The sequence below is a fragment of the Budorcas taxicolor genome, chromosome 11, assembly GCF_023091745.1.
Source record: "Budorcas taxicolor isolate Tak-1 chromosome 11, Takin1.1, whole genome shotgun sequence".
Classification (NCBI taxonomy): Eukaryota; Metazoa; Chordata; class Mammalia; order Artiodactyla; family Bovidae; genus Budorcas; species Budorcas taxicolor.
The window spans coordinates 105720543-105746655 of NC_068920.1; the positions used below are offsets into that span (position 1 = coordinate 105720543).

The following is a 26113-nucleotide window of genomic DNA, read 5'->3' on the forward strand; positions in this document are numbered from 1 at the left end:
GGCGCGTGTGGAGCAGTCCCTGGCGCCCGGTGTGCAGGCAAACTCATGGATCCCGGCGGCCGGTGGCGAAACCTGCCCAGTGGGCCCAGCCTAAAGCACTTGACCGACTCCTCTTACGGGATCCCGCGGGAGCAGCAAAAGCCAGCGTTGCAGGAGCTGACGCGGGCGCATGTCGAGTCTTTCAACTACGCTGTGCGCGAGGGGCTCAGCCACGCGGTGCAGGTGAGCTTGGCCTCCTCCCAGCCGTTCCTCAATTTTGGGTTCTCCGGCGCCTCTAGCCCCTGCTACAGGCGGGTGGAGCAAAGGGGCCTGGCGGCGCGGCGGATGGGGTGCGGGGTGTGTGCGGCGCTGGAGAAGGAAGAGGGAGAGGTGAGTGAGGCTGGGGGCCTGGAAGAGGGGAGGAGGGATCCAGGAGATGGGGGAGTTGGGCACAGGCCCAGCGCCGGGCTATGTCGAGGAAGGTGCCAGTGAGTCATTAAAGCGAGATTCAGTGGGAAACCTTTGGTCCTCCTTAAGAGATTGGTAACGTCATTAGGTAACATTTACTCCATACTAAAGTGATTGGTCTAGAGGGTGATGGTAGCAGGCTTCAGGTTAAAATAATGGGGTAGGGTCTCATTTAGTAAGCATCCCGGTGTCTCCGGGCACTGGGCTCTGACAGTGAGGGAGAGGCAGACCTTTGTAAGAGATAGCTCTTGCTTGCAATCGTGTTTTGGGTGGAGGTGGTGGAGCTGTGATGGAGAAGGAAATGGCAACCCACGCCGGTATTCTTGCCTGGAGAATCCCAGGGACGGAGGAACCTGGTGGGCTGCAGTCTATGGGGTCGCACAGAGTCGGCACGACTGAAGCGACTTAGCAGCAGCAGCAGGTGGAGCTGTGAAGGCAGTCAGTGCCAGTACTCTGGAGCAATGCTGTTGCCAAGGGGCTATGTAGGGTACTTCGGGGGCACAGAGGAGGGAGGTGCAGCTAACCCAGGGCAGGACCTCATGAATCCAAGAGAAGAGTGCGTTCCCTCCAGGGGGAGTGCAGGAACAGAGCTCTGGGGTCTCTACCCTATGCTTTTGTTGGGTAGGGCTTGTTCTGCAGGAGGGGTGGAGAGAATGTTGAAAGCTGCGCCAGTTTCTGATGCTTGAACTCTCTTCTACAAATAATGGGGGAGCCATCGAGGCTTCTTCGAAGATTAATACTGCTTCACCCGTTTGCAAAAGATGAGATATTTTTGTCTGATGGGAAATAATTTCTATCGTGCCTGGACTCATTGTATCATGTCTATGAGAAAAATTGTAAATCTGCTTATAAGTTAATTGACCCTGGGATTTATTAAAACAATGAAAAAGAGTCCAGCGTTGAGATGATCAAGGAATCTTTCCGCTAAAATGGGTTCTCTGGTAGCTCAGACGGTAAAGAATCTGCAATGCAGGAGACCCAGGTTCAGTCCCTGGGTCAGGAAGATCCCCTGGAGGAGGGAATGGCAACCCACTCCAGTATTCTTGAGGAAGAGCTTGACGGGAGTACAATCCATGGGGTCGCAAAGAGTTGGACACTGCTTAGCAACTGAACAACAACATATGCACAAAGAGAGTACAAAGTAAAATGTGGAGCAGAAATAAATTAGGAGTTTGGGATTAACATATACACACTACTGAAGTCAGGTACTTGGTTCAGAGGACAGCTTTGTCCGTAAACAGCTGTATCCCTAGAACCTATTATAGAATCCAACAGTGAGTAGACCAGAAAGTCTTCTTAATGCTGTTTTAGGTACTTAGGACAGGAGTAGCCCAGATGTAGTGCCGGCTCTTTTTAGATGTGTCGCGTTAGCATGATAGCCATCAGTGCTTGTAGAACACCTGAAATTTGAAAGAGTCTTTGAGAGAATGTGCCTTGCAAGTGCAAGCGGTTGACTGTCTCAACTGTATTTCAGGCCGTCCCTCCCTTTGAATTTGCTTTCAAAGATGAGCGGATCTCTCTCACCATTGTGGATGCCGTCATCAGTCCTCCAGCCGTTCCCAAAGGGAGCATCTGCAAAGAGCTCAACGTTTATCCAGCAGAGTGTCGAGGCCGGAGGAGCACCTACCGGGGAAAGCTGACAGTGAGTATGAGTGCCAGCGTGCGACTCACACACTGTACATTTTTTTGAATAAGCCCAGTGCCTAATACAGTTTATACCAGAATTTGGCTTTCTCAGTGCTGTCGTCCGAGAGATCCCATCTTTTAAACCTAAAGCATAAAATCATTTAGTTTATGGTCCTCTGCCTTAATCTTTTAAAATACTCATCTATTCTTTTTTTATATACATTTTTTTTTCAGTATTCTAGTGTGGTTTATCACAGGATATTGAATATAGTTCTCTGTGTAGGACCTTGTAGTTTATCCATTCTAACTGTAATAGCTTCCATCTACCAACCCCAAAGTCCCAGTCCATCCCTCTGTCTCCCTCCCCTAGAATACTCATTTATTCCTACAGATCTAGATAGTCCCCCCACTTTTTTTTTTAACTTTTTTCTCTCTCTCATTTTCACTTAGGCCGATATCAGCTGGTCAGTGAATGGAATCTCAAAAGGAGTCATTAAGCAGTTTCTGGGCTACGTTCCCATCATGGTGAAATCCAAGCTTTGCAACTTATACAGCCTTCCTCCAAAAGCCCTCATCAAGCACCACGAAGAAGCAGAGGTACCTACAGGGGAGCCGTGCCCTGAAAGACCTGGTGACGGTAGAAAGGGCCAGAACTGGGAGTGTGAGAACAGAAAGCTTGTCAGGGAGTTCAGTTTTCTTTCTCTGCTTTAATTTCTAGATGAGTAACAGGGGCCTTGATGTCTTGTCTATGCTCTGTGTAGGCTTCATAACAAGTCTCAGATGAGACAGTGTATGAAAAAGAACACTCTAGGGGCTTCCCTGGTAGTCCAGTGGTTAAGACTTCATGCTTCCGCTTCAAGTGGTATGGATTCAATCCCTGGTGGGAGATTTAAGTCCCACATGCTGTGTGGCATCAGCAAAAAAGGGAAAAAGAGGAGGAGCAAATGGCAACCCACTCCAGTGTTCTTGCCTGGGTAATCCCATGGCCAGGGGAGCCTGGCCGGCTATAGTCCATGGGGTCACAGTTGGACATGTCTTAACGTTTAAACAACAACAAGATGGATTTGTCAGTTTCTATTATGTGAGTACTATAAGAAGCTAAATACTTAAAAGCATTATTTGTGATTTAAAAAAAAAAGAACTCTCCAGTTAGAGAATATTACTATTTGTGGGGGGTAATTGGTAGGTTTTTCCCTAATTTTCTGAATGATACATATTTAAAGATGTATTTGAATTTTTACAGCTCTCTCAACATTTTAACCCACAAAACGTGTCTAATATGTCTGCTTTACCTACAGTTGAACTCTGTGGATGTATTAAATGCTTCATATACCCTCCCTTCAGCTCGGTTAGGTGGCTTGGGTTGATGTGCAGACTCTGCCTACAATAGGGAGACTGTATTATGTGGTGGGAAGAGGCCTTTGGTGGCAGATCTGGGTTTGACAGCCAGCTGTTCCACTTTACCCTTGTGCACCTTTGGGAAGTTTAATCTCCCTGAGGCTCAGTTTTCTCTTTTGAAAATGGCATGTAGTTCTCCCATTTGTGCTGACATAGAGCACCCAGCATGATATACCTGCTCTGTGTGTGTGTGTGTGTGTGTGTGTGTGTGTGTGTGTGTGTGTGTGTGTGCGCGCGCACGCACGGACTCAGTTGTGTCTGACTCTTGCAACCCCATGAACTGTAGCCCACCAGGCTCCTCTGTCCATGGGATTTCCCAGGCAAAAGTACTGGATCAGGTTGCCATTTCCTCCTCTAGGGGATATTCCCAACCCAGGGATCAAACCCACGTCATCTTGTGTCTCCTGCATTGGCAGATGGATTCTTTACCACTGAGCCACCATGGAAGTTTCATGAGAAACCATACTCGTGTGGAAACAAAACCATTACTGTTTTCAACTTTGGACTTTGGAGTAAATTGTTTTTGGTTTTTAATGTCATTGAAGAGTGCAGTCATTTTAGGGATAAGAATGTGGCAGGTTATGTCCAACCTGTCTGGTCAAAGGAAGTACCATGATTTCCTTCCATACTTTTCTCCCAAGTCTTTACAGCCTTTTTAATGTGCTTGAGAAGATTTAATTAAGTCAGCAGTTTCCCAGGGACCCACAGGTCCTCTTGCCTAAGGGCACTTGTGCACATCTGGTTAGGAATGAGGGTGATACTTGCCCTTGTTCAGTATCATGTTTGCGGGTAGTTATGTGTCTTTGTTTAAAAAATTTTAATTCATCTCTTTGGCAGGAAATGGGAGGCTATTTTATCATCAATGGCATTGAGAAAGTCATCCGAATGTTGATTATGCCTCGCAGAAATTTCCCCATTGCAATGGTAAGACCAAAGTGGAAAAGCAGAGGGCCTGGCTACACTCAGTATGGTAAGTTGCAGGGATATTTGGAATGTTCTTTCAGAAATATTTAAGCTGTTTTATTAAAAGTAGATGTATCCACATAGAGTCCGATATTTTTCTCTCATATATATAATTTTTGGTTTGTTTTTCTGTTAGGCAATTCTGTGCTATAAATTCATAGTGGGACACCTAGTTTCTACTGTGTTCAATTTTTTTTTTTGAACAGTATGAACTTTTTTTTTTAAGAAATAATTTTATTTATTTACTTTTTATTGTGCTGGGTCTCTGTTGCTACACAGGCTTTTCTCTAGTTGCAGCGAGCGGGGGATACTCTCTAGTTGCAGTTCATGGGGTTCTCGTTTCGGTGACTTTGCACAGGCTCTTAGGGTGCCGTGGGCTTCGGTAGTTACCCCATGTGGGCTCAATAGCTGTGGCTCACAGGCTTAGTTACTCTGTGGCATGTGGGATCTTTCCAGATCTCAGGGATCAAACCCATGTCTCATGCATTGGCAGGTGGATTCTTCACCACCATCAGGGAAGCCCCTGAACATGAGTTTTTATGTTATTGCTTACGATACTGAAGGCTGGCTGACTTGGCCAGAGGTGGGTCTGGGCCTCTGAATTCTTCCAGTTCAGGAGGCACGGCATTTGCCTTGGTCTCTGACTGATAGCAACCTGACTTCTGTTTGATCACTCTCCATGACAGGGCCTGGCTTCTCAAGATAGCATTTTGCAGTCTGGAATCCTATACTTAAACATTTTATTCTTACAATTGAGCTAAAAATCTGTCTCTGATTATAGCCGTGGATACTATGCTTAATGGTAGTGTTGCTGAGTTTTTGATTATTTGCTTTGTTTCTTTCACTAGGAGTTTCAATGCACTGTGTGAGAGAGGAACATTCTGCTGTCAATATGAACCTTCACTACTTGGAAAATGGCACGGTTATGTTGAACTTTATTTACCGGAAAGAACTGTTTTTCCTTCCTTTGGGATTCGCACTTAAGGTGTGACTTACTAAATATACTTCTCCTGTTAGGAAGCGAATCTTTGGAAGTGCAAAATGAATAGGTCGTCCTCGTCAGCATTCATGCTATGCTAATATCCACTGCTCCATAACAAGTTACCTCAAAATGCAGTGGTTAAAACATGACTAAATATTTCTCTCTCTATTTCTGTGGTCAGAAATTTGGAAGTAGCTCCTGATTTGGGCAGTTCTGGCCAGGGTCTCAGGAGGTTGCCATGAGATGTCAGTGGGGGCTGCTACTGTGTAGAAGGGTCGCCCAGGGCTGCCAAATCCCCTTCTGAGGTTGATTGAGCTTGGCTGGCAAGTCAGTGCAGGCTCTTGGCAGAGGGTCTCAGTTCCTCTTCACAGGCCTTTCCACAGGCTACTTGAGGCACCTGTCTTCCCCAGAGAGTTCACCAGGAGAATGAGGCTGGACCTGCAGTGCCCATCACGACCCAGCCTTGAGAGTCACACTTCAGCTTCTCTGCCATACTCCCTTGGTCACACAGGCCAGTCCTGTTCAAGGCAGAGGAGACCAAGGTTGTGGGTACCAAGAGGGAAGGGTCATTGGGACATCTTGGTGTCTCCCATACAAGTGTGACCCTTATTTTGAAGAGCTCGCTTAGACTCGGCAATAGTAGAGGGCTGATTTTTCTTGGGTTTTAAAAAGAAATAGGGGAGAACCATTACTAAATGATGGTTAACAATTTTGAAAAAACAACTGTTTTTTGTATATATGTGGAATTTTAAAAGATGGTAATGATGACCCTATATACGAGACAACAAAAGAGACACAGATATAAAGAACAGACTTTTGGATTCTCTGGGAGATGACGAGGGTGGGATGATTTGAGAGAATAGCATTGAAACATGTATATTACCATGTGTGAAATAGATGACCAGTCCAAGTGTGATGCATGAAACAGGGCACTCAAAGCCGGTGTACTGGGACAACCCAGAGGGTTGGGATGGGGAGGGCAGCGGGATGGGGGTGTGGGGTGGGGGACACATGTATACCCGTGACTGATTCATGCTAATGTATGGCAAAAACCACCACAATATTGTAAATTAATTAACCTTCAATTAGAATAAATTAATTAAAGGATCTTTTTCCTTTCTTTCCTAGGCACTCGTCAGCTTTTCCGATTATCAGATTTTTCAGGAGCTCATCAAAGGAAAGGAGGATGACTCTTTCTTTAGGAACTCGGTTTCTCAGATGTTAAGGATCGTAATGGAAGAGGGATGTTCCACACAAAAACAGGTCCTTAACTATCTGGGGGAGCGCTTCAGAGTGAAACTCAACCTTCCTGACTGGTACCCAAACGAACAAGCTGCAGAGTTTCTGTTCAAGTACGTGAAACTGTTTCTTAGGGTTGGACAGTGTCTGTGGTTATCAGTAAGGATATACATGGGGCTGGTGAGTCATCTGGAAATCAGGATAGCCCTGGGGGTGGGATTCTGGTGTAGCGAGATAGGAGCTAACTTTGTTCCTGCAGCCATCCTCACCTTTCTCTTCTTGCTAGCTTCCTGTTTTATATTGTACTTTTAAGGTTTTATGTTGAAATAACTTCAGACTTCCAACTTACCAGTTTATTAACATCTTTCCTACTTTCTCTGCATATACGTCATTTTTCTTTGTGCATTATCTGAAAGCTGCAGGCATCATGTCCCTTTATTTCCCCAAGGCTGGGACTCTGTCTTCTGTATCCACTGTGTAATTGTTAACGGAGCCCTGCTGTAGTCCTCCACTGAGCAATCTGTAGCCACAAGCCACATTCAGGGCCATTTCAACTGAGAAACTGAGTGTTTTTTTTTTTAATTGATTTAAATTTAAATAGCCACTTATGGCCTGTCCCTACAGTCCTAGATTTTGTGAGTCTGTTCTGTTATTTTGCTAATGTTGCCAGCAAAAGTGAAAAGCAGTTTTTGGAAAATGACTGAAGACGTCTGGGGTAAATGTGGATTGGGGACCTTGGTTAGTAGGACATGGGATAGTATCAGTAGCTGGATTAAGCTTTCTCTTTCGGCAGCCAGTGTATCTGTATCCACCTGAAATCCAACACTGAGAAGTTCTATGTGCTTTGTCTCATGACCCGGAAGCTCTTTGCTTTAGCCAAAGGAGAGTGCATGGAGGAGAATCCTGACAGTTTAATGAACCAGGAGGTTCTAACTCCTGGTCAGCTCTTCCTCATGTTTCTGAAGGTAAGTGCAGGCTGTTTCACCCTGGAGCATCGTTACCTCTTGTGGGATGGTGTGGCCATATTCAGCAGTATTGTTTCTTGCATGCTTATAATTTCTAGTTTGAGCATTTTTTTTGTAGGGTTGTGTTTTATTTTTCCTTCTATTTTTTGTTTGTTTAGCAGTAAGGGACTTAATCAGAGGTCTTAGCTTACGGCAGGTTCAGGACTTTCTTTAGTATCTTTATAGACGCTAAATAAAAACTGTCAAATCTTGGTCGTAACATTAATGAAGTGTAAATGGCCAATATACTCACTTATAGTCGGTCCTCATTATTCACAGATTCTGTACTATTAAATTCAACTACTCACTAACATTTATTTTTAATCCAGCAATATCAGTACTTGCAGCACACTCTTGGTCATTTGCAGACATGTACAGAGTGCTGAAAAGTTAGTCTTTTGAGGCACAAGGCCCAGCTCAGTTCTGATGAGCAGTAAACGAGTATCTCCTCAGTGCCATGTTTTTCACATTTTTCTGCTTTTTCTTGGTGATTTTGCTGTTTACAATGGCCCCCATGCTCAGTGCTGAAGTCCCTTGCCGTGGTCCTAAGCTCAAGAAGGCTGCATTGTGCCTGCCTTATAGAGGAAACACTTGTGTTAGACACACTTTGTACAGTTATGATGCTGTGTGCTCTGAGCTCAGTGGTAAAGAATCAGCAGTGTAAACTAAGATGTCTGTTCACAAACACAGAAAACAAGGTCATGTGTTGACCAGTTGACAAAGACGTCAGTAAATCAACACTCACATCTGACCCTGCATTTCCTCTGGGAGCAGGGGTTCTGTGCAGTGTTCACAGAGACGTAGGACATGATTACTGTAAATAATAACTCTGGGTGTCTGTGTGTGTCTAGGGAGAGAATATTAACAATAATTTTATAAGAAAGTTGATTAGATAGCATTTTATATTTTTAATATTATCCCTAAAAAGAATTTAAGAGATAACATAATGACAGGAAAGATGGAGAGGACTGAAGTAAAAATCGCCGAAGTCTTTATCAATAATTAGGGCTTCCCAGGTGATGCAGGGGCGAAGAATGCGCCTGGCAATGCAGGAGGTACATGAGATATTGGTTCGATCTCTGGGTTGGGAAGATCCTCTGGAGAAGGAAGTGGCAACCCACTCCAGTATTCTTGCCTGGAAAATTCCATGGACTGAGTAAATATGAAATTTGTGGTTTAAAAATTAAACTGTTTTTCTTATTTCAGGAAAAATTGGAAGCTTGGTTAGTGTCTATTAAAATAGCTATAGACAAGAAGTCTCAGAAGACCAATGTGTCCTTGAACAGTGAAAATTTGATGAAGATTTTTAGTCTGGGAATAGACCTTACAAAACCATTTGAATACCTTCTTGCTACTGGGAATCTACGTTCTAAAACAGGTGAAATTAAATAGAAGGGCTTCATTTTGTCACAGTTTTCAAATTATTTGCTTAATGTCAGTTTGTATATTGCTTTGAGAGATGTGGTTTTGTTTTGTTTTGGTTTGATTTTTTGGGCACACCACATGACCCATGGGTTCTTAGTTCCCTGACCAGGGGTCAAACCTGTGCCCTCTGCAGTGGAAGCTCAGAATCTTAACCCCTGGACTGCCAGGGAAGTCCCGGGAGAGCTTCTTTTTGAAAGTGAGCTGCTCATTCATTAAAGACCAATTTCACGTTGTGAATTTTGACAGATGTATATTGGGCTGAAGGACTTTAGACAGGTTGTCTCTATAGCTTAAATCTGATTTTAATGAACAAATGCATTTCCCATGCCTCCTTCTAGAAAACCGGAGACTGCTTAGATTTCTGAGGAAAGGTTAACTAGGTGGTAGTCTGGGAGGGTTTTTAGACATACCCATCCCTAAAGCAGTCATATCAGAACAACTGGAAAACTTTACAAAGTGGTTATTGAAGGCTCAGAAATCTTTTTTTTTTTTTTTTTTTTAAAGGAGATGGTACTGATGCAAATTCCTTAAGGACTAACAAGTGCTTGTGTGTTACACAACTCTCTCTCGGATGAATCCCGTTTAATTACTTGCTGTTTTGTAACTCATTTATGTTTCTCCATAGAGATCACGTGGAAGAGATGGGGAAACAGTTAAGGCTAATACAGTTTGTGAAATCTGGAGATTTTTACTGTATTTTTTTTCCTTTGTAAGCTCTTCCTCTCACCACAGCTGGATAAACTTTGTGATAACCCACTCTGTGATCTCTAGTGTGGGCTTCCCAGGTGGCTCAGTGATAAAGAACCTGCCTGCTGATGCCTGAGGGAAGGGAAGAGCCCCTGAGAAAGAAATGTCAAACCACTCCAGTATTCTTACCTGGGAAATCCCATGGACAGAGGAGCTTGGCAGGCTATTGTCCACAGGGTCCCAAAGAGACACAACTTAACAACTGAGCATGCATGATCTCAAATGTGTTCTGAGGTTTTATTATCTTTTCAAAGCCTCCAATAAAAAGAGGCTTTTTCTTTTTTTTCAGTTTATTCTATTTTTCAATGATGTCTGTTTTATTAAGGTCTTGGCTTCCTGCAAGATTCTGGACTTTGCGTTGTGGCTGACAAGCTGAACTTCATACGCTATCTCTCCCATTTCCGCTGTGTGCACAGAGGGGCCGATTTTGCTAAAATGCGGACCACCACTGTGCGCAGGCTGCTGCCAGAGTCCTGGGGCTTCCTTTGTCCCGTGCATACCCCTGACGGGGAGCCCTGTGGTCTGATGAACCACTTAACCGCCATCTGTGAGGTCGTCACGCAGTCTGTGTACACAGCATCTATTCCGGCTCTACTCTGCAGCTTGGGTAGGTGGTTCTCGGCAGTCTGCAGTCTGTCTTGTTTGCTTGTGTGGGTTTTACAGGTGCAAAGCTATTAAGTTGTGCTTCTCTGAGGTTTGAGCAGAGAGTTCATATAAGGGTGATGGTGTCATGCTGTAGATAACTTGTGCCATTTTGTAAAGCACCTTTACAGAGGGTGTTGACAGCTCATGGATGAGTGTTCTTTACTTAGCTAGAGTAGATTCTTGTTGTATGCAGTACTTCTTTAAGTCACCACTGGCACTGAATTAGCAGACACTGAGTCATTGGTCCTGGGGAAGAAAAGGTTAGGTTCCTGCATACCTCTCATGACAGCATTTTCATCAGCTGCTGAGTCCATAGCCTTGCTTTATGCATGTTTCTGTTTAAAGATGCCTTTTTTTTTTTTTTCTTTTTTTTCTTTTTTATTTTTTTTAATTTTAAAATCTTTAATTCTTACATGTGTTCCCAAACATGAACCCCCCTCCCACCTCCCTCCCCATAACATCTCTCTGGGTCATCCCCATGCACCAGCCCCAAGCATGCTGTATCCTGCGTCAGACATAGACTGGCGATTCAATTCTTACATGATAGTATACATGATAGAATGCCATTCTCCCAAATCATCCCACCCTCTCCCTCTCCCTCTGAGTCCAAAAGTCCGTTATACACAGCTGTGTCTTTTTTCCTGTCTTGCATACAGGGTCGTCATTGCCATCTTTCTAAATTCCATGTATATGTGTTAGTATACTGTATTGGTGTTTTTCTTTCTGGCTTACTTCACTCTGTATAATCGGCTCCAGTTTCATCCATCTCATCAGAACTGAATCAAATGAATTCTTTTTAATGGCTGAGTAATACTCCATTGTGTATATGTACCACAGCTTTCTTATCCATTCATCTGCTGATGGACAAAAAGATGCTTTATTTAATATATATTGTTGATTCATTAATGCTGAGCTTTCAGCTAACTACACTTATAAGCACAAAGATGCAAAAAATACGGCACTGAACAGTGCAGAAAGGACCCTTAATTGCAGTATGAGCTGTAACTGCATCCCCTTGTGTGACCTCAGCTGGAAACATGTTTCTGGTGACTCAAAATTTTCACTAGATGTCCTCAAATGATGCGAGAGGAGCCAGTAGTATTGATGCTGGGGTTACAGATACATTTTAGCAAGTTGGCAAATTTGTGATGAGTGAATAATGAGCAAATGTAATTAGATTTCGGGGGAAAAGTTAATATGTTTTACCTGGCTCAGAAACAAAAATATAAAAGGTATAGAGGAAAAAGCCTCCTTTATACCCCTGCTACTCTGCTCAAAGCCAGAGACCCTAGACCTGGGGGTCCTTGCTGAAAGACTTAAATGTTTCCTCAAGCAATATGAAAACATTCTGGTCTAGAGACAAGGTCACTAGATGCCTAGAAAGGTAAAGCTATTGTTGAATCTGGAGGGAAATTTAAGTGTTGGGAAAGCATCCTGATGAGATCATTCCATTTGTTCACTTCACCAGGGGTCACTCCAGTTGATGGAACTCCACATCAGCCGTACAGTGAGTGCTACCCTGTCCTGCTGGACGGTGTCATGATTGGCTGGGCCGATAAGGAGATTGCCCCTGGCATTGCCGATTCTCTCCGACATTTTAAGGTGATCTTGAGTCTCTGTGAATTGTTTTGTCCCTCCATCTTAGGTTTTCATGCCTTTTCTAATTGTTGAGGTAGCCCTAGGGTATTATTGAGTGTCAAGGGGTTGGAGGTCAGAAGCCAATTCTGGAATTGCCCATAGGGTCCTTCTGGTGGCAGCATCTTGCCTTACACTGGCCTCATTGGTTAGGGTCAGTGACAGGTATTGAGCTACATGCATTTTTTTTTTTTTTTTGGTTTGTTTCATTGAGGCCCTAGTCTACTATTCTAACACATTTCTAACTTTTTTTTTCCCTTTGTAAATACTAGTGGCAAATAGGGGATCTCAAAATATGGCCTTCTATTTCAAGTAATACTGAAGCTAATCAAGGTAGCAGTCATAACCACTTGCCTTCTGTTTCTTGAAATACTTTTTAAAAAAGTCAAATAGAATAACATTCTTTGAATAACTAATCTTTAGAATTTTCTCTGGGAAAGAGTCTTTGCTGCCTAGATAATGGCTATGAGTTTGGCAGTAAGATGAATTTGTAGTTTATGCTCTATCCTGTTTAGTTGGGTTTTTTAAATTTGGTTTTCAGTTTTTTCATTGTTTTACTTTGATGGTTTTACACTGAAAGCATGTTTGACCAGCATAGAGAGCTCACATATGCCCATTACCCGGATACACCAGTTGTTATATTTTCCCCCACGTGCTTCATGCTCTATAAATACTATGTACATTTTACTTCCAAACCATTTGAAGGCAGTATACAGACATGTTCTCCTTTCCATGAAGATTTCAGTGTATATTTTCTAAGAACAAGGATTTTCTCTTTATTAACCACAATGCACTTAAAAAATCTCAGGTTGGTGAAGTCTGCAGCTGATACCCCAATTTTTTTTGTCTGGGACCCAGTCCAGAATCCCATGTTACATGTGGTTGGCGTGTTTTTTCAATCTCCCTTAATCTGGGACAGTTCCTAAGCCTTTAATATCTCACTTTTTTGTTTTTAAAGAGTATAGGCCAAATTGTGAGCACTGTCTCTTGATATATGTAGCTTTCTTATGATGAGACTCAGGATATCATTTCAGGAGGCACTTAATGTAGGCTGGTCTCCTGGCTGCTGATGTTAACTGTGATCACTTTAAGATTGTGTTCTTTACTCCCCACACACAATTCTTTTGCTTGTATACCTCACCTGTGGAGAAAAAAATTGTGAGATTTTCTCCGTAGACATATTAAAAGTATTGTATTCATTCCCTGACAAAGATTGTTCTTTAATAATAAAGATGAATAACAAGTCTTCCATTCCTGGAGTAAATCCCACTTGGTTATTATTTTAATACCTAATAAATACAGATACTTTCTCAATTTTATTTAAGATTTTTTAAAAAGTCAACATTCACAAATTTCTGCTTGATAAAACGCATTAGAAAGTTTTCCTTGGTGTTCATTGCTCTGGAGCAGTTTGCACAGCAGTGTGTCCTCTGGTCTTAGGTCTTCTAGAATTCACCTCTGAGGCCATCTGGCTCTGGTGCTCTCTTTGGGGCAGCTCCTTGATAACAGAAGTTGGTCTTGAAGCTTTTTACCTCTGCTGAGGTCTGTTCTCGTCACCTGCATTTTATCCATTTCATCTTGGTTTCAGAGATATGCAAAGCAGGCTCATGGTTTTAAAATTTTGTTTCCATGTTTTTCCCTCCTTTGCCTTTTTTTACTCAGTATATTCATACCTTTGGTTTCCCCACAAGGAAAAAGAATACCCGTCCCCTTCTCAGTTACATCAAAAGAACTAAAAATGTTTTATTAGTTTGAACCTTTCTGTTCTCTGCTTCTTTAATTTCAGATTTTATCTTTGATTTCTTGTACTTTGTTGTTTTACCTTTGGGGCTAAGAATTCATCTATTTTTACTCTTTCATTTTATTAATAATATATTTAATTGTAAATATATAAATTCTACTTATATATTATATATTTAAGTATTATGTATACTTAAATAAAGGTATACTTATTGCCATCAGTTCTACTGTACAGATTTCATTAATTTTTTTCACATTTCTGTAATTTTAGTATTTCTCCTTTCACCCAAGTGTTCATAGATTTTTTGTTTTCTTTAAATGCCAAGTGGAAGAGTTTTTGCATTGAATACATTTTAAAATAACACCAGTAATCTTATATTTTAGACATCAGCCAACAGAATTTCATATGTTTACCCACACATTCTTGGTTTACCTTTTGCTCAGTCTCAGTCATTACTAGTTTGCCTGATAGTGAGATTGAGTCCCCAATAAAGTAGGGCTTTTGCCAGCTCTCAATGTGGGGTGAATAGCCATCTGTGGGGGGCTGAGGCTGGCAGGGTACTAGGTGTGTTACCTGCAAACCTCTCAAGATGTTGCTTTTCATGTTAGATCTCGTTCTCCATACCCACCTCCTAGGTGGCAGGGGGATAGACGTCACTTACTCTTCATTGAACTCTCTTTTTATTGAAAACAGGTGTTGAGAGAAAAAAGAATTCCTCCCTGGATGGAGGTGGTCCTGATCCCCATGACAGGAAAACCAAGTCTGTACCCAGGATTGTACCTTTTCACCACTCCTTGTCGACTGGTGCGGCCTGTGCAGAACTTGGAACTAGGCAAAGAAGAACTGATCGGAACTATGGAACAGGTACATAGACCCCTGTGATTATATAATATGCAGCTTTCAGAGACTCAGTAACTGTTAAAATGTTACAGTTCTCATGACAGTCAGGCATTTGAAAGAAAGTCACAACTTATTTTCTTCCTCCTCTGTGATCAGCATGAAGCAGTTTTCATGCTCATCAAACCTGAGAGGGTTGGTGGTCACCTTAGCTGCCTTTCCCATCCCACTCAGCTCCCCAAGTTTCTTTGCACCCCGTTCTGCCTTGGGTGGTGAGACTGTAACATTCTGCTAAAATCACTCACAATCTTTGCTTACATCTCTGTAGTTGCAAAACTCTAGGCTTTGTGCTGCTTATAAAAAAGTTTTCCTCCTTCCTATCCCCCTTCATAGCTGGACCAGGGTAGATTTAGAATGAAATGTTTAAGATGTGCTATTTCTTACTGTGCATCCCTTCAGTGTTCGTGATACTGGGTGGGTGGGAAGGTTTTCTTAAACTCTGATCAGTAGTAAGAGCTAATACGTGTTAGCAGTCACAGTTACCTTGTGCCTTGAACTTCCTGGTCCTTCCTCTTTCCAGATCTTCATGAATGTTGCCATCTTCGAGGATGAGGTTTTGGCCGGAGTCACCACGCACCAGGAGCTCTTCCCTCACAGCATGCTGAGTGTGATCGCCAACTTCATCCCTTTCTCAGATCACAACCAGAGTCCGAGAAACATGTACCAGTGCCAGATGGGTAAGACGGAGCAGAGTGGTGGTGGTCACAAAAGAAAACGGACTGCAATTTTTAACTCTTGAGATTACTTCAAACTCAGAGAAAAGCTAAAAGTTATAAGAATAGTACAAAGAACTTCCATAGACCCTTTACCTAGATTTTGCCTCATTTGCACTATTTCCTATTGGAAAGTGAGCCGCTCCTTTACCCCCTGAACATCCTGCTATGTATTTCCTAACAACAGGGCGGTCTACTTACATAACCAAGGACAATTACTAAAGTCAGGAAATTTAACAATAATATATTATTTTATAGCATAATAAAGTTTGTGGAAATTTTTCCCTGGGTAGCACCTAGTCTAAGACCATATGGTGTATTCAGTTCTCTTGTCTCTTTGGTTCTTTAAGTTAGATCTTTAGCCTTAAATGTCTGTCTTACCTTATTTTTAAGGAAAAGATAACTATATTTTGTAGAATGTCCATCAGTTTGGTTTTGCCTAAGGTCCTGTGATTAGATTTATGTTAAGAGTACAAGCCATGTGGTCACCTGTCATTATCATCTCTAGTGTTTTCTTTCCTTCGTGCCTGATGATTCAGGTTTTCATGGAGTGTCATTTCAGCCTGGAATTTTCAGCCTGAACAACTCTTTAACATTTTTTTATAGCTGCAGGTTGCTGGCTGCAAATTCTGTTAGTTTTCATTTATCTGATGTCTTTATTTCATCTTCACTTGCAGAAACTGGATATATAATTCTGATTTGACAGAACTTTTGGGTTCCCCCCTCCCCCAGCACTTAAAAGATGTTGTTATGCTCTGTTTTTGATCTTTGTCAATTCTAATTAGAAGTCAGTGGTTTTGTGTATTATTGTTTGCTTGATTATAGTGTTATTTATTTTTCTTCTGTCCTTAAGATTTTCCCATTATTTTTGGTATGTAAACTGATTGACTGACACGCCTAAATATGTTGCTGTTTGTATTTACCTTGCTTGGAGTTCGCTGATATTCCTAAACCTGTTTTAAAAAATTAAGTCAAATCTATAAGATATTCTGTCATTATTTCTAGAAATAATGAGACTGTTCTGTCTCATGTCCTGAGATGTCTGTTATGCATCATATATGTTAAGCCTTTTAACACATTATTGACCAGAGGACTTTTGCAGAAACTAAGGCGTGTGGCCAATTATTTGTTACGTAAGTTAATATTGAAATGTCTCTGGTAAATAACATTTGGGTAACAAAAGACATACTAATACATCTCCAGTCAATAAGTTGTTAATATTGTCCCATAAGCCATTGAATTTCTGTTCTTTTTTTTTCTTTCTGCTTCAAGATTGGGTGATTTTATTGATTTGCCATATTCACTGACTTTTCTGTCATTGCTGAATTTTTGTTTCAGATACTTAATTTTTTAGCCTAGAGCTTCCATTTGTTTCATTTTTATAGTACCTGTTTTATCTGAGATTCTGATCTCCATTCATTGTGGACGTATTTTCCATTACATTTTGAACACAGTTGTAACAGGTATTTTAAAGTCATTACCTCCCAGTTCCAACATTTGGATCGTCTCAGGATCAGTCTCCACTGATTGCATCTTTCTTGAGTCTAGGTAACGTTTTCCTGTTTCTCTGTAGGTCTAGTAATGCTGGATTGTATTGTAGATAGAAAATATGCGGTAAAAACTGGAATTCCGTGGTGCTCCAATGGTTAGGACCCAGTACTTTCACTTCTGGGGCCCAGGTTCAATCCCTAGTTGAACTAAGACCCTGCAAGCTGTGTAGTCAAAGGAGGGAAAAAAAAAAAGTGGATTCTATTCTGTTCCTCTGGCGAGGGCTGGTTTTCAGATTTCTGGAAGCAAGCTTCCAGTGGTTGAAATTTGCTCTTTAGCCTTAGCTGGACTGCTTATGTCTGTCCCACCCTGCATAGTTCTAGAGTCCACCAAAGATTTGGACTGCTGTTCTGACTGGGCCATCAGACAAAACATGAAAAACAAAACATTCAAAACTGAGAAAACTGGAAATTCACTCAGCTCAGTTCCTTTTGTCCAAGTGTTAATCCCTCTCTAGTTTGTAACTTCCTGTGGTTACATTCCAGTGCTTTCAGCTAGTATGTGTATGTATATAATTGGCTTTTGTTTTTCTTCTGGATCTTTAACTTATACGTGTTGAAAGTGATATTGTAGGCGTGGCCCTCTCTTACTGGAAGCTGCAAATCTCCTTTTCTGTTTTTCAGAAGTTCTCCTATGTATATATTTATCTATTTTAGTTTTTAAAATCATTTTGTTTTGAATTGATTATCTATACTGTAAGGAAGTACAAAAAAAAACTTACCTATCCCATACCTGACTACCCACAGTTAACAAATACTGACATTTTGTTCTGTATATGTGTGTGTGTAGGTGGATGTCTGTGTAAGAAAGTAATCTAATTAGATAATAGTTACTATCACTCCTCTCCCACCAGTAATAGTAATATCCTGTAATTTTGTATGTATCCTTTAAATCCTCTTTTTATGCTTTTTTTACATTGCATGTTTCCATAAACTAGGTCTAGAACTGTTTGGATTGTGTGGCAAATCTACACGAATATATCCTAGGAAATGTCATTCCCTACTTTTTCTCACTGAGCATTGTTTTCTTGGTTGAGTCATGTTCATACACATCTGTCTACTTCATTTTCACACCAGCTATTACTCTGTAGTAAACATAACCAGCATGACTTACTCATTTATTCATTCCCTTATGACAAAATGTTAATTTTTTTTCCCTTTGTAGGTAAGCAGACCATGGGCTTTCCACTTCTAACTTTTCAAGATCGATCAGATAATAAACTGTATCGTCTTCAGACTCCACAGAGCCCTTTAGTAAGACCGTACATGTATGATTACTATGACATGGATAACTATCCAATCGGGACAAATGCTATTGTTGCTGTTATCTCTTACACTGGCTACGATATGGAAGATGCCATGGTAAGTGCTGCCAAGAGATGCACTTCCACCCTTTCTCATTTTTTAACTTTTTTGTTTACCATCAGATCACTGAAGGAATACTTCTTATGTGCCCAAGTACCTAATATTTGGTGTATGAATGTTCTATTAATTAATTCCTGGTCTAAGTTAAAAGTGACAAGGGGACTTCCCTGGTGGTTCATTGGTTAAGACTCCGTCCTCCCAGCGTTGGGGGTACAGGTTCCATCCCTGGTTGGGGACCTAAGATCCCATATGCTGCTCAGCAAGGCCTCCCACCCCGCAAAAAAGTGACAAGCTTTGAGGGATATCACTAGATATTTCATATGCATATAGCCTGCATATTTGAGTGCACAATACAAGCAGATGTCAAATGAATGTAAAGTAGTCTTAGAAATATCTACTTTTCATATTTATGCATGATTGGGTTCTAAGCCATCTTGTGTCTGGATTTTAATAGTTAGCACAGGTGATTTGGGAGATATGAAGTTTTAAAATCAAATGCCAGTTATCCTAAACCAGTTATATTGCTAACCAGCTTTACTTCGAAAACCCTCATTTGGCCTCAGCCTGTGAAATGAATGATCCTCTGACTTCACAGATTGTGAATAAGGCCTCTTGGGAACGAGGCTTTGCCCATGGGAGTGTCTACAAGTCTGAATTCATAGATCTGTCTGAGAAAATTAAACAAGGAGATGATAGTCTCGTCTTTGGAGTCAAAGCTGGAGACCCACGGGTTATGCAGAAGTTGGATGATGATGGATTGCCATTTATTGGAGCACAACTGAAGTATGGAGACCCATATTACAGCTACCTAAACCTCAACACCGGGGAAGGCTTTGTGATGTACTATAAGTAAGTTTGCATACCCGGGGCTATTTCTTGTGGACTGTTTCTCAGTGAAATCTCTGGAAGTCAGTGAATGTTATTTTTTAACAGGAGAATTTTTGGAGTATTTCAAAGGGTAGCTTAGTTGTTAACTGAATGGACAGATGAAGTTCTGTGGTCTGTTGTACTGCCTTTGTTTTCCTACTCTTCTTGTCAGTCTGTTACACCTCATGAGTTATCTGTGATTTACTTACAACGGTTATTATTCAAACTTGATCATCTTTCTCAGACATGTTAATAATGTGTCTTAGCTAAAAAGTTGAATTCATTATCCCTGTTACTAAAACTGGATTTTTTAGGTCTTAGCTGCCTTTCTTGCTACTGTTCTTCCAATCAGTTCTGTAGTGAATGTAATCAATAGCCCTGTCCATAAGTTTTTTAGGGATACCAGCTCTATTTGTAGTGAAGAATAGAGGTGAGAATAATTTTTGCAAATATCCATTATGAAGCACTAAATATTAATATATCAATAAAATTATATTTAGACATTTGTTTATTAAACAACAGAAATTTATTTTTTCACAGTTGTGGAGGGTCAGAGTCCCAGATCAAGGTGAAGGCAGGTTTGGTTTTCTCGAGGCCTCTTGGCTTGCAGGTGGCCAGCCGCCTTCTCCTTGTGGAACATGGTATTTTTTCCTGTGCACGTGTGCCTCTCTTGTCTCTCCTTATATCCAAATTTCCTCTTCTTATGGTGACACCAGTTATTAGATTGCATTCGGGAGGGACCAGCCTAATGGTCTTGTTATTAACTTCTATTACCTTTTTAAAGCCCCGATATCCAAATACAGCCACACTCTAAGGCACCCTCCATTCATTTTAACAAATATTTTGACATTATGTCCGCTTTACTTTTTCCTAGGAGTAAAGAAAACTGTATTGTGGATAACATCAAAGTGTGCAGTAATGATACCGGAAATGGCAAGTTCAAGTGTGTGTGCATCACGATGCGAGTCCCCCGGAACCCAACAATTGGGGATAAGTTTGCCAGTCGTCACGGGCAGAAGGGCATCTTGAGCAGGCTGTGGCCAGTGGAGGACATGCCATTCACCGAGAGCGGGATGGTCCCTGACATTCTGTTCAACCCCCATGGTTTTCCATCCCGCATGACCATAGGCATGCTGATCGAGAGCATGGCCGGCAAGTCTGCAGCTCTGCACGGGCTCTGCCACGACGCGACCCCCTTCATCTTCTCAGAGGAGAACTCGGCCCTGGAATACTTCGGCGAGATGCTGAAGGCCGCTGGCTACAACTACTATGGCACCGAGAGGTTGTACAGTGGCATTAGTGGGTTGGAGCTAGAAGCAGACATCTTCATAGGCGTGGTATACTACCAGCGTTTACGCCACATGGTCTCCGACAAATTCCAAGTGAGGACCACAGGAGCCCGAGACAAAGTCACTAACCAGCCTATAGGGGGGAGAAACGTCCAGGGTGGAATCCGTTTTGGGGAGATGGAGCGGGATGCCCTTTTAGCTCACGGTACATCTTTTCTCCTCCACGACCGCCTCTTCAACTGCTCAGATCGGTCAGTGGCCCACGTGTGTGTGAAGTGTGGCAGTCTGCTCTCCCCACTGTTGGAGAAGCCGCCCCCATCATGGTCCGCCCTGCGCAACAGGAAGTACAACTGTGCCCTGTGTAACCGCAGTGACACTATTGACACCATCTCCGTGCCTTACGTCTTTCGGTATTTTGTAGCTGAACTGGCAGCTATGAATATCAAAGTGAAGCTGGACATCGTTTAACCTGACGCAGGTCTTTTGGGTCAAGACTGCTATCAGATTAAAATAAGATGTTGTTCTGGTGAGGCTATTAATAGTTATTACTCTGGAGTTTTTCATAGTTGTCAGAGCTCTCAACCAAGACCTGGCAACTCAGAAGGCAGACTTTCTCAGTTGCTTTAGTAAAACTACTGAAGGTGACTTTCAGTATATTTGTTCTTCAAAAAGCGTACATTGACAAATAAAAGGATATTCAGGGAAAAGTCTGTCTAACCCCAGGTTCTCTGCATCCTGCTTTCAGCAGGCAGTGACTGTCAAACATTTATCTGTCCATGTGGAGCAGAGCAGTTCAGTATAAGCATAATGTCATCGTAAGCATATATGTCATTTTATATTTTCTTACATTAAAAAATAAAAGGTAGAAATTTTTAACAGCTTTATTGAAGTGTATGTTTACCCAAAAAGTGCACATATTTAATGTATATAATTAGGTGGGTTTGAACATATGCATATACCTGTGAATGATCACCACAGTCGTAGTAATAAACATCACCTCCAAGTTTCCTTGTGCCCCTTTGGGTTGTTTTTTGGTGTTTTTATGGTAAGAACACTGAACTTGACATCTATGCTATGGACTATGGATAGAACACAAATTAATATATCGCTCCATAAAAAGTTATTCAAAAGATTGATGTGTGTCTCCAGAAACTGGGTCTTTGTATAACAAAAAAACAATGTCTTTATTGAAAGTCATGTCCGACTCTGTGACCCCATGGACTATACAGTCCATGGAATTCTCCAGGCCAGAATACTGGAGTCGGTAACCTTTCCCTTCGCCAGGGAATATTCCCAACCCAGGGATTGAACCCAGGTCTCCAGCATTGCAGGCGGATTCTTAACCAGTTGAGTTATCAGGGAAGCCAGTCTTTACTCAAGAAGTGATAAAATTGAATCTGTATATAACATATCTATGAGTGAATTGTTGCTAAAACCCATAAAAAGATACAACTCAAAATTGAATGTTATACTTACGTGAGTATAACAAAAATGAACCTAAAAGAGCTATATTCAACATGGAATGATACGAAATATATTAATATCTATGAATGAACAGTTTGTATAAAACAGTTTACTCAGAGGAAATATCTGAATACAAGAATGATTGGTATCTTTGAGAATAAACTACTGTAGAGTGGGAACAACTATACACACCCAACTCAGCTATATGCTATGTATCTATAATAGGAAAATAGAATATAGAAGGAAATATTTCAACATAAGAGAAATTTCTGTATACATAATTGAATATATCTTTTATATCTCCATGAATGAAGTTTGTGCATCTAAATGAGTGTATCTACTAAAAGGAAGGATTCACACACAAAAGTGAGTGATAGAAAATACGTCTAAATGGCATGTTGGTAGAAAACAAAAAAGGTGTCAGGAATTCCCTAGTGGTTTGTGTGTTAGGACCCCATGCTTTCACTGCAAGAAGCCTGGCTTCAGTCCCTGGTCAGGGAACTTGAAGTCCCACAAAAAGTGCAGCCAAAAATAAGGTGGGAAAAAAAGGTGTCTACTGAAAGGAAACATCTATATAACACATACTATGAATTTGGAATAAAATGTGGCTAAAATGGAAACTAATATATCTACTCAAGAGTATAGCTGAATCATTGCTTACTTATCTCTGAATTGAATGTTGGTGTAATGATGAGTGTATCTAATCAGAATGAGTGATGTGTTTGTATCTATGAATGAAGTGTTTGTGAACACAAGTGATACACATGGAGTATTAGAATACAAGTAACTGTCCCTATTAATAGGATTTAGAAACAAGACTGTAAGGTTTCTTCCCTATGAATGGGTTGCTGGGTGTCTGCGGAAACGAGCTGCCACATTGAATGATGTTTTATGTCTCTATGAATGGAGTGTTGGTGAACCCAAGTGAATATGTCCACTCAGATAAGGTATATACAAGGTCTATGTGTGTGTGAGAAACTCATGTGTAAATATATATATAAATATATAATCTCAGTGAACAAAAAATTACTTAAAGGAAAAATACATTCAAAAGTTTTAATTATATGTTATGCAACTTGCAGAAAAATATCTTCAGTGAGAGGATAGGGCTAAACATAAAACTGAGTAAGTAACATATCCATGAATGGAGTGTTAAATAATGAAAGAATCTGAGTATCTCAAAGAAGTAAATACCCAACTGAATGGCAGATTTTGGTTCCTGGTGATACCCATCCCTGGGTGCAGCTAGAAGCCAGACCTCCAGATCTAGCCCACTTGGAGACAAATCCACAGGGTAGGGTCAGCCTTCGATCCGTCGGGCAGTCAAAATGCTTTCACCTAAGTTCCTAATGAGACGCCGCTTTTGATTCCATCTGTCTTGTTATACAAGAGGCTGTATCACAGGGCAGCACCACAGCCCCACTCACCCAGATTTGTTAGGGGTCCTGCATCACTCTTTTTATCAAGCTGTGCAGCATGTGGATCTTAGTTCCCCGACCTGGGATGGGATCCATGCCCCCTGCAGTGGGAACCAAGTTTTAGCCACTGGACCACCAGGGAAGTCCCTATCTCTTGCCACTCTTGGCACATCTTCAGGTTATATAGGGTTGCTGTGACAATCCTGCCAACTCTGTCCTCCCAACTGTGCCCTTGAAACACAGACCTGCCAACACACTTAGTGATTGTAACTGGTACTGTGTGATGTATTATAAAAACACGTTTCAGTGACTGGAGTGATTCTCTTGATGGTAAGAGTTGCTCCCACTGGGAAAATGTTAAAATGACAACAGCAGCAATGGGATGAGCACACTTCTGGGACCTGTCTGGCACCCCCAGCTCAGCTGTGTGGTGTGGGAGAAGCAGTGTAGGATTAGAGGGGAAACCACTGCACTGGCATTTAAAATGTGGAGGCAGGTGTGCCTAAGAAATCAGCCAGCAGACTACAGACTGCCCTTCCACTCACACCAGTCAGTCCTGGAGAGCCTTTGAATTTCGAGTGTTAATTACTGACAGTTATACAGAGTGCAGCCTGTGGCAAAGGATGTGAGCAAACATGGCCCCTGGAGCTTGGGGCTTGGCATCTTTACAGCAGGAGAGGACACAGACAGAGGAGGTTGATGTAAGTGAAGGCTGAATGAGTATCTATTAGAGAAAGGCCAAGAACTGTTGGCAACCACCAGAAGCTGGAAACAGGCCTGAAGATTTTCCCAGTCTCCCGAAGGAATCAACCTGCCAGCACCCTGATTCTGAACTTCGGGCTTGAACTGTCAGAGGATATGTATCTGTCTCCTCACTTTGTGGTTGACTGTTCAACAGCCTCAGGAATCTAAGGACTGAGCTCGGCGCCAAGCAGAGCACACTGTTGGATAGTATGTGCTCTAAGAGTGAAATTTAGATGCCTCCCTTGAGACAGTATGTTTAACACTGGGGTCAGTGAAGAGGGGGTGAAGGGGCCCAATGGAGGCCACTCTCTCCCTGGCCAGTCACCTGGCCAATCCCCTTCCAGGCGACCTGCTCCCCATTGCCTTTCTTTTCACCACACCCTCCTCCCTTCCCGCTGAAATGTGCAAATCTCACATAAAATCAAACAGCTGATTCCTCCTCCCTTCTCAACCTCTCCCAATTCTTAGTGCTATTCTCAGCTAAACTATCAAGAACAAAGTAATCATTAACCCTGCCCAGAGGGGTTTGCATTTGTAACTAGGTACTTTTTAACCCAAATTAATTCAAGTGAGTGTACTCAGTCCCTTCAGTGATGTCTGACTCTCTGCGACCCTAAGGGCTGTAACCTGCCAGGCTCCTCTGTCCATGAGATTCTCCAGACAAGAATATTGGAGTGGGTTGCTATTTCCTACTCCAGAGGATCTTCCCTATCCAGGGATCAAACCTGAGTCTTTTGTGTTCCCTGCATTGGCAAACGGGTTCTTTACCACTACTGCCACCTCAAGGGTGAGCAGTTTTTGTGTGTTTGTTTTTGAGTGTTTCTGCTTCTAGGACATTCCTCAGCAGAGTGCAGCAATACTAGGACCTCCCTTCTAGATAAATTGGCCTAAAGAAGGGGCTTCCTTTCTGCCTCTCTGGCTTCTCACTGAATCCTCAAACACTATTACAGGTAGATTTGCCTTGGGAAGCTTACTGAAAATACACAATCCGGAGCCCCACACACCATCTCACTCAGTGTAAAAGCCAGAGTCCTGGTAACTGCCCCCAAGGCCACATGCATCCAGCCTCCTGGTAGTGCCTTGACCTCCCTCATTGTGCACCCTGTACTCCAGCTAAACTGCCCTGTCCTCGTGCTCCTTGAATGGATCCTGCATGTTCCAGCCTCAGGTGAGGGCCTTTGCATTTGCTGTTTTCTCTCCTGGGACACATGTCCCCGGGGCTCCCTCTCTCCCCGTCTCAGGTCTTTGTTCAGTGTTCCCTCTCTGGGAGGTCCATAAAGTTCTGCAGCAATTCCAGTGGGTGGAGGTCTCCACCACCAACTCAATTTTTCAGATACCAGCTGGGTGGCCTACAATTCAACTGAAGTCTGACCCTACTGTTACCAAGCCAGGGTTCTGCAACAAAGAAGGAGTTTATTCACAGAGCATCCAAGTGAGGAGATGGCAGAACAAGTCTCAGATCTGCCTTCCCAAAGGCAAGGGGCTTGGGATATTTATGGGATAAAGAAGCAAGGTGGCCTTAGGCACTGGGAGGGGTGGCCGGCCAGAAGTGGGAAAAAGATGAGGTTGTTCTGCACAGGATATCCAAGTTACATGCTTCTTCATGAGATGCCTGCTCAAAGGTGGAGGCATTAGCAGGACCTGAGGGTGGAGTTTCCAGCCCTCAAATGTCAAAAAGTCATTCATCCAACACCTGTGCAGGCCCAGTTTCAGGGCTGGTGGTCTCAACCAATCTTAAGGAAATTGAGTGGAACCCTACAGGGCTATCCCAGTTGCAGTCCCCTCCAGGTTCCTCAACCTCCTGCCTTCCTTAAATAAATAAATAAAAATCCACCTTAGTTTCCCTGCCCTCTCAAGTTTTCAGAAGAGCGACTCAAGCAATTAATTATTTAAGAAGGGACAAAAGCAGGGAAATTCCCTGGTGGTCTGGCGGTAAGGACTCAGTGCTTTCACCGCC

The 26113-nt window shown here is 42.2% G+C and overlaps 1 protein-coding gene across 1 annotated transcript; it reads left to right on the forward strand.

Annotated features, from left to right (window-relative positions):
• Nucleotides 1-21518, forward strand: POLR1B (RNA polymerase I subunit B). The gene is made up of 15 exons (XM_052647882.1): nucleotides 1-222; nucleotides 1922-2089; nucleotides 2524-2670; nucleotides 4309-4441; nucleotides 5283-5419; nucleotides 6545-6768; nucleotides 7449-7620; nucleotides 8866-9037; nucleotides 10157-10438; nucleotides 11945-12078; nucleotides 14546-14716; nucleotides 15270-15426; nucleotides 18175-18371; nucleotides 18970-19223; nucleotides 20116-21518. The coding sequence occupies exons 1-15, from the start codon at nucleotides 46-48 to the stop codon at nucleotides 20996-20998; spliced, it is 3408 nt and encodes a 1135-aa protein (XP_052503842.1). The 5' UTR covers nucleotides 1-45; the 3' UTR covers nucleotides 20999-21518.
• Nucleotides 21519-26113: the final 4595 nt, after the last annotated feature.

Excerpts from the sequence above, each read along its gene's own strand:
- POLR1B (XM_052647882.1), top strand. The coding sequence starts at position 46 with ATGGATCCCGGCGGCCGGTGGCGAAACCTGCCCAGTGGGCCCAGCCTA. Across the intron at positions 6,769-7,448 it reads GCTGCAGAGTTTCTGTTCAA|CCAGTGTATCTGTATCCACC; the intron begins GTACGTGAAACT and ends CTCTTTCGGCAG. Across the intron at positions 19,224-20,115 it reads GGCTTTGTGATGTACTATAA|GAGTAAAGAAAACTGTATTG; the intron begins GTAAGTTTGCAT and ends ACTTTTTCCTAG.